The sequence below is a fragment of the Gossypium raimondii genome, chromosome 3 (genome assembly GCF_025698545.1).
Source record: "Gossypium raimondii isolate GPD5lz chromosome 3, ASM2569854v1, whole genome shotgun sequence".
Taxonomy (NCBI): Eukaryota; Viridiplantae; Streptophyta; class Magnoliopsida; order Malvales; family Malvaceae; genus Gossypium; species Gossypium raimondii.
The window spans coordinates 32,870,502-32,879,470 of NC_068567.1; the positions used below are offsets into that span (position 1 = coordinate 32,870,502).

Sequence of the window (8,969 nt, forward strand, 5' to 3'; positions counted from 1 at the left end):
ATCGACGTCGTGACGTCCATCTTCCACTTTTCTACCCAACCAAACATACCCTAAATTCTTGAGCACCTAAGTTCAAGTTTCTAAGAAAGTGATTTTTTTATTTTATATTAAAAATAAATTACCTATATAATCCTACTAATATATTACTTTTATTATATAAATATTACTTATTTGTATTTTTCAACTAATTTCAAGTAGGATTAATTGATGACATTATGTTAAAAGTTACTATACCATAGATAACACTCAATATATTAATAACATTATTGTACAATTTGGTATTCATATAAACAGTTTAATTTTAAATTTTAAGTTTTCACTTTTTGTTTCTTTTAAGTAAAAGTAAAATTCATTATAATGAACATTTAAAAGAAAAATTCTAATACAAAAGATTTTGAATTTATTTCGAGACTTGCTCAAGCTCAAAAATAATTAAAATTTGAGAAAGCTAATATCGAAAATTAACCAAATCCAAAACATCTTTAAGTCAATAATTTAAATTTATCCAAACACGAAATTATCCACTTTCGAATGAATATGAGCTCTAAATAATTTAAATTCAAAACCATTCATGCAGATCCACTCATTTACCTCCTATATGCGAATATGACAATGATCTTGACGAACCAATCTCTATGTTTAGCAATAATTGAAATTTCTAGTATTTTAGAAAATGACAATAGACAAGAAAAGGATCCGTGGGCACTAGGTTGCTTCATAGTGCATGAACAGCCCCCATTTTTTGTATTATTAGATCAAAAAACCATTTGTATTGAAGAAAGACACCGAATAAGACAACCCAAAGCCAACGGCAATAGACAAAACGTATCCATCCCATCCCATCCCATCCCATGTTTCATGTACTAATGGACGGTATTGGATAACCCTTCATATCACAAATTCACATAAAAGCTCCTATATTAATATTTGAATTGTATTTTACTCTTTCTATTTAAAAGTAGACAAACTAATCTTTATACATTAAACAAAAAAATATTAAAAATTTAATTTATTATTATAAAAATTTGATTCAAGCATAAAATATACATGACACATTATATGTCACTTTAACCACACTAATTCTTAATCGTACGAAAAAATTAATTTTTTAACAAAAGATATCAATTTTACTCTTTACTTTAACGTACAGAATAATTAACCTATTTTTCAAATAAAAAGATAAAATACGATAAGAATTAATTTACCGCCGTTTGAGTACTAACAAAATTTGGGAAATAACAAAAGCTTAAACAATACTATATCAATAGGACCACCTTTTGAGAAAAGTTTCTGCATTTACATTATTACATACATGGGCTTTCCTCAAGACAGTTTGGTCCACCTTAAAGGCTTCCATCATCATCAAATTCACTCTCTCATTTACTGTTTACATAAATTAGGAAAATATCTAAGACTTGTTAGATTTCATATCTAAACCTCCCATCATTCTTTTATCTTTCAATTTATTGTATGCATTTTTCAAAGATTCCTTGCTAAAAAGTTTTAGCAATGCCAGCGAGTGAAATTATTATGTTACTGAAATTTTGTTATTTGTTAAAAGACATCAACTAAAACAGCCTGGTATTCAACATATAAAAAGAAAGCTGCAAAAGCAAAAGCAAAAGTAATAATTACAACTACCAATATCCACCCAACATGAACCAAATAGAACAGATTTCCACCTCAAAGTATAAATGAAAAAAAAAAAAAATACAATCCAACGACCAATGGAGAATTAGAGGGATAGAAGAAAAAAAGAAAATGACAATGACAATGGGCGCCTAATAAGGAATATGAGACCGGGAGAGAGTCAAGCATACAACAAGGCCTAAGGCCACCAAACTTAACATGCTAATTATGGACATTCAAAGAAAAAAAAAAGAACAGAAAAATGCATTGATAATCCATTTAACCCACTTGCATAATGGTGTATGGTGGTGGCCTGCTTGAGCTAATCAGCTAACTCATCCAGGGCCATCTTCATTGATCTTATCAGGCAGGCTGCGGGATCAGATCGTCTCGCAAACTAGATTGACGTAGCTCCTCAATTCGGCTCCTCACTTGAGACATGGTGGGGCGCTTGTCGGGGTATTGTGCAGCACAATCAACAGCAAGTTGCAAGAGTTGGACCATCTCTTCCTCCACATTCTGATACCTGAGGAGCTCAAGATCAAACACCTCGGAAGTCCATTCTTCACGAACAACAGACTGCACCCACCTCGGGAGGTCAATTCCTTCCTCGTTCAAGATTGAATGGGTGGGGGCTTTCCCAGTCAATAACTCCAAAAGCAACACACCAAAGCTATAAACATCAGCCTTTTGTGATACTTTGCGGGGGTCAGTCACCTCTGGTGCCCGGTACCCCAGCACTCTATTGGGACTGGACGATGAACCTACAATGTTTGCCAGTCCAAAATCCGAAACTCGAGCTTCATAGGATTTAGTGAGGAGGATATTTGAAGATTTTATGTTTCCATGAGAGACATTAGGGCCTTGAGAGTGGAGGTATTCAATTCCACAGGCAGCTCCAAGAGCAATTCCAGACCTAATGTCCCAGTTCAGTGGAGTCCTTCCTGCCCCTTTATTCCCTGCATCCCAAAATTAACAGAGCAATGAAAGAAAAATTAAAAGGTAAATACAGCATGAGGATATTTGTTATCATTACAGATTATGATGGAATCTCCAGAAATGGCAGAGAGGTAAATGAAACATCAATGCAACATGAGAAGCTCATAACAAGAGAGGTAAATGGCAGAATGAGAAGATCAATGCAACCCCATTCAAATTGATTTTCATGTTTCCATGAAATACCAATGAAGTATTACACTCTTCTAAGCATTCCTAATTTATCAGTTTTTTTAGAAGAGAATCAATCCATAATCCTCTCAGAGATGATGAAGACATACCAAATGAATCTTCAGGTAGATACAGCGATGACATTTAATAAATAGTGTTACAATTAAAATAGTACAGATTATGATAAACTTCAAAAGGATCCAAAACTAAGAGTCAGATGATAACAAATAATGGCAGTAAAAAAAGGAGTGACCGTGACTATCTCCACTCCAGCATCAACAGATGATGAAGAATGGAAATGATAACATAAATCTGAAAAAAGCAAAACAAGAATAAATTATCCAAGAATAGGATGAAATGCTCTCACCATGCAAAAGCGCAGATAAGCTTCCCATGGGCATGTAATCATAAACAAGAAGCTTCTCATCCCTACTAAAATAGTAAGCTCTGAGAGGGACCAAATGCTGATGATCCATAGCTCCAACCCCTTCGATCTTATCCTTAAATTCCCTCTCAGATATAGTGACATCCTTGAGTCTCTTAACAGCCACTGCGTTTCCACCTTCCAACACTGCTTTATATGCTGTTCCAAACGTGCCTTTACCTAAAACCTCTGCAGAAGCTCTCAACAAATCCTCCAAGTCAAACACTCGCGTTGCATTCCCAAAGAAGACCAACTTCTTAGCTCCGGTCCCACTGTTTTCGGCCGCTTTGGCTCCACCACCCACCATTGCTGCTACTGCCGCCGCCGCCACTGAATACCCATTCCCATTCCCATTCGCATATCCACCATTCTCCATTTCCCCACCTGATTTCTCCCCAGGAATCTCCATTTCTTGATTCTTAAGCGAAGTGATGTCAATTGACCTCGATTTCTTGCTACTCTTCTTTCTACATAAAATCATTAAAATCACAACAATCAGAAGAAATCCCAGCACAGATCCAATAACAATACCTGCAATTGCACCCCCAGACAACTTGCTCTTCTTCTTTTTCTCCGGTTTATTCTCATTCGTTGGATTGGCGGGCTCACTTGTATTCCCAGGAGCAGCAGTAGCAGTGGCAGGGCAAGCCTTGTCAAGCGGTTTCCCACAAAGCAAATTCCCCAGAAAAGCATCGAACCCATATTTCTGTAACCCCTTGGGGATTGAGCCGTTCAACAAATTATTTGACACATTAAATTGGTCGAGGTTTTGCAAAGAACCCAACTCAGGTACCGACCCAGAAAGACTGTTGCTGTCAAGAAGCAAAGTTCTTAACCTCGTCAAATTGTTGAACCCAACAGAGACTTCCCCAGAAAAGTTGTTCCCAGAAAGACTTAGCCTCACTAAATCATGAAGACCAAAAAGGAACTCCGGTATCTCACCCGAAAAATGGTTTCCCTGCAAGTAAAGGTTTCGGAGGTTTTGACAGAGAGCAAGATCCGAAGGGAGTGGTCCAGTTAACGAGTTGAGACGTAGACTGAGGGTGCGCAGCTGAGTCAAGTTCCCGAAAATGCCAGTCGGAATTTGGCCAGAGAGAGCAACACCAGGTAGTCTAAGCACTGTGACGCGGTTCCGCTCGCACGTAACCCCAGCCCACGAGCATGGACTCTGGTTCGAGACGTTCCATAAGAGGGTTCTGCCTCCGACTGAGGAACGAAGGCTCAAAAGAGCAGCTCTGTCGGTGACAAGATCTGGTTTGGCCACCTGCAGTAGGAGTGAAGAAAGAATGGCAATGAAAAAAAACTGGGTGAACATTTTGGGTGATGGCGAAGACAAGGAGAACAAGGATAGGAATATAATAGGATAATGTGGGTGGGAGACTGATCTGAAACAGCTTTCTTTTCTCCCTTTTCGGCCTAGATTGGAGGCATTGCAAGAAGAAAAGAAAAAGTGTTAATGAGAGAGCATTTTTTCTGTGTTGATAGGTAAAGAGTGGGTGGGTAGTGATGAGTGCCAAAAAGGAACAAGAAAGAGAGAGAAAGAATAGAGTGAGGCAAACCCTAGCTGTTTTACAGTAAGGATGGCTGCAGCTGGTTCGTCAACCCCGTTTCCCTTCTTTTTCTGTTCTTTTTTGTCTTTCTTAGGTTTCCTTTATTATTATTATTAAATACGTAAATTAGAACGTTTTTAGTACAAACAACAAGCCATTCGTTTTTGGCCTTTTCCTACTGATGCAGCTTCAGTCTTCGGCGCTTTAACTGCTGCAACCCATTAATTATAATTAAAATATTCACTAATTCGGAATTATTAATATTTTTCATTTCAATTTAGATGGATGAATGTTATAATTAGTAAAACATACTTGATTGGTTCTCAATTTATTAGTATTAATATTATTGTTGGTGTAGAAAGATGTGAGTTTAATTGGATTGGGACACATAAGAATTAAAGATAATTTTAAATAAATAAAAAAATATAAATTTTTATGATTATAAGGTGTTTTTTTTTGTCTGGATAAAGTGGCGGAAAGTTTTTCCCCTTATCAAATTCAAAGCTTTCTTTCTGTACGAAGAATGATTTTGTTGGCAAATAATTGATTTGGGAATGTTTGGATGAGATTTTCGGTAATAAAATAATTATTTTTTGTTTAAAAATATTGTTTCGGGCAGGTAATATTGTGTTATTATCACATGTTTTTTTTAAGTGTTCTTAAAGATTAGGGATAGAAGTAGGTATTCTGAAAATGGGTATAATAATTTATTTGGCCCTTTAATTTTATGAAAAAATATTTTAGTCCAAGAGTTTATATTATTTGTCAAACCACCTCAAAATAGATAGAAAAATTATGTTTATTAATTTTATTGACATGATATCCACGTGTATGTCATGCTAGTAATTATTTAATTTTAAAAATTTAAAATTTTTTATAATGTTTTAAAATTTAAAAATTTAATTAATTGCTAACATGAAAACACGTGAATACCATGTCAAGAAATTAACAAATGTAATTTTACTATCTATTTTAAGGTGATTTGAGAAATAACATAAGTTTAAAAGCTAAAAGAGGCAAAATTTTAAATGGAATGCTAAAATATTTTTTTTAAAAGTTAGAGAGCCAAATAAGTCATTATGCCTATAAAAATATCAACTTCGTTTGCATTCTTAATAACTTTGATTAACTTTCATTAAAGCCAAAATGAAAAAAAATTATAAATTAACTTTGATTAATTACCTATTTAACAAATTTTACATATTTCAATTATTATTATATTAAAATATTTTACTCTTATATTACATTTTGTTTGTGGTTTATATGTTCTTAGTTTTTAATTGATATTATTATTAGTGAGGTTTTTGTATTATCAATTATTTTGTCTTAATTTTTTCCCTTTATTTTTAGAATCAATTTTCACTTTTAGCATTTTAATAAAAATTTAACTTCATTTATAGTTAAAAATAATTTAACAAAATATGCTTTTAAATAATTTGAATTTCTGTGGATTAAATGTCAAATTTTATATTTTAACCAAATAAATAAAAATAAAAACTTACTCTTTATTTAAAGATCTAATCCGACTCTATATTGAATTTAATTGAAACCCAGTTTGAAGTTTTAGACTCCATTTGCTTCACTGAAAATGGCTTCCGAAAAATAATTTCTGGAAAATGACTTACTTTTCTAGAAAAGCTAATATTTTTTTATGTTTGGATGAATCTGTGTAAAATATTTTTGTTGTTTGAAAATTTTCTTGAAAATATTTCTTAAAAGTTGTTTTAATGAAACAAACATAAATTTGAGATTATGATAAGTAGTGAATTGATTACAAAGTGATGTTAAGGTGAAATTATAATAAATAATGAATCTTCATGATGTTAAGGATTAAATTGTAAAATTTGTAAAATTTATAATTGAAATAAGAGAAGTGATATGCATGAAAATTTGTCACGTGAAATGAGATATTATAATGAATTATTTGATTAAAGTGCTTATAAGGTGAAAAATAAATTACATGGCAATAGGGACTAAATTGAAAATTGTACAAAAGTTTAAGTGTGAAACAATTTAATATGGGAATAAGGAAATTATTTTAAAAGTTTAACGAATGTGTTATGAGATGATGAAATACGCATAAAGTATTGTAAAAGTGAAATTGTGGAAAACTATGGAATTTTTATGATAACAATGACTAAATTGTTAAACTTGAGAAAATATGTGGATGAAATAATAGAAGTGAAATAAATAGAAATTTGATATGTGAAATAATATATTGAGATAAATTATGTGATTAAAATGTAACAAGAAAAGAAATTGATTTAATGTGATTAATTAGTAAATATTGACTTTTATGACAAAAAAAGGGACTAAATTAAAAAGTTATGAAAGTTTATATGAAAATATTTGATAAGTGAATAATGTAGTAGATAATGTAACATCCCGATGCTTTAACTCGATATTTGGGTCAGGTATAGGAGTGTTACAATGAACAGAGCCTTATCATTTTGGAAAATGTTCTACGAAAAAAATTTTGATAAGATGTTTTACGAGAATAAAGGGATAATTTTAGGAAAAACGAAAATTGAAAAAAGCTGAAAATATTTTAAGTAAAAACTTTTAAGTTTGGCCGAGCCTTAGATTAAAAAAAGTAAATAAAATAATTTAACGTATCGTTGCCACTGAATTTAAAGGATTGCCATTAATTCTTTTTATTTCTTAAATATATCTCATTTCTCATTATTGAGTTAATATCATCTATTGACCTAACTCAATTAGTTATTTATAAAATAAATTATATAAGTATGCGAGTGTTTTTATCTTTTAACAAAAAAAAAATTTCATTTTTATATGAACTCGAAATAGTATATTGGTTTTATAAAATTTTTCACCCATTTTAATTAATAGTTTTAAAAATTTATCTAAATGCATGATATAATTTTTATGGAAAAATTTGTTTATTTTCTATATAAACCGAGACACTAAACAAAAATTGAAACAATCCTACATGAAGAACTTGAAATTTTGAAACTTCAAAATTTTATCATTTGTCAGATCTTGCACTCAATATCTAAGAATTCTTTCTTAATATAAGAGAATCTCAAGATCTTACTATCATAATATAAATTGTATAAATCCCACCCCAAGATAATTCCGTTGGACATAATTTACATTATAATAATACTGTAATATTGATTTGTCTAAAAAGTTATAATTAATTTCAGAAAATTAAGTAAAAATGGGTACTATAAGTAATCAATTTGTTGTGTATATGCCTAAATTTTAGAATAATTTTAAGGTTTTTGCAAGACTATGTTACATATTTGTGGGTTAAGAAATTTCAAATAGAATATACTTTCGGTATATATTATTTTTTTATTTTAAATTATTTTCAAATAATTGTATTTAAGGTTGATTACCTTTTTAATTTGACTTTCCGATGTTGATTTTTTTAAATATTTGATTAAATAACAAATTTTGAACGAGAATTGTGTTGTGAATGAAACCATGACTATTGAACTAGGAAACCAACCCACCATGATTATTGAACTAGCAAACCAAACCAAGCCTGTAATAGCCCGAATTTGGGCCTAGTCGAAACAGTGGTTTCGGGACCACAAATATAATATTTTGAAAATTTCTACAGTAAGATATTATCCTTGGTATAGTAAAATAAGGAAATAAAGCAACAAAAAGGGAAATTTTGAGTTATGTCAACATTGAGAAGTATATTATGACATATTAATGTAAGGAAGGATTAAATCGCAAAAGTGAGAAAAGTATTGTTGCCCAAGAGTAAATACTCAAAATTTGAGGGGTTAAAGTGTAAATATGAAAAAGTTGAAGGACCAAATGTGTAAATATTTTAAGGGTGGAATGATCTAGAAACTAAGGAAAATGGATGAATTAGGACCAAATTGAATAAGATAAGAATTATGAGGGACTAAATCGTAATTTTACCAAATTAAGTGTGACTCAATGATGGAATTTTAAAAGATTATGAAGGCCAAAATGGTCAATTAGAAGAGAGAGAAATCTAAAAGGCAATGATGATGTTGGTGATATTTTAGATTAATTAATTAAATAAATATTAGTTTATTAATATTTTAATATAATTTTTAAATGATATTTTATTAATTTATTATTATTCTATTTAGTATATATATGAAAGGAAAGATGAGGAATTATCATCTCCTTCCCCATGCAACCAACGTATGAAGAGGAAAGAAAGAAAGAAACTTTCTTTTCTTTACAAT

At 31.2% G+C, this 8,969-nt stretch overlaps 1 protein-coding gene across 1 annotated transcript; it reads right to left on the reverse strand.

Annotated features, from left to right (window-relative positions):
* Nucleotides 1-1,657: 1,657 nt before the first annotated feature.
* LOC105794096 (probable inactive receptor kinase At1g48480) lies at nt 1,658-4,826 on the reverse strand. The gene is made up of 2 exons (XM_012623084.2): nt 3,164-4,826; nt 1,658-2,588 (listed from the first exon to the last, which is right to left on the reverse strand). Exons 1-2 carry the CDS (start codon nt 4,533-4,535, stop codon nt 1,993-1,995), a joined length of 1,968 nt encoding a protein of 655 aa, XP_012478538.1. The 5' UTR covers nt 4,536-4,826; the 3' UTR covers nt 1,658-1,992.
* Nucleotides 4,827-8,969: the final 4,143 nt, after the last annotated feature.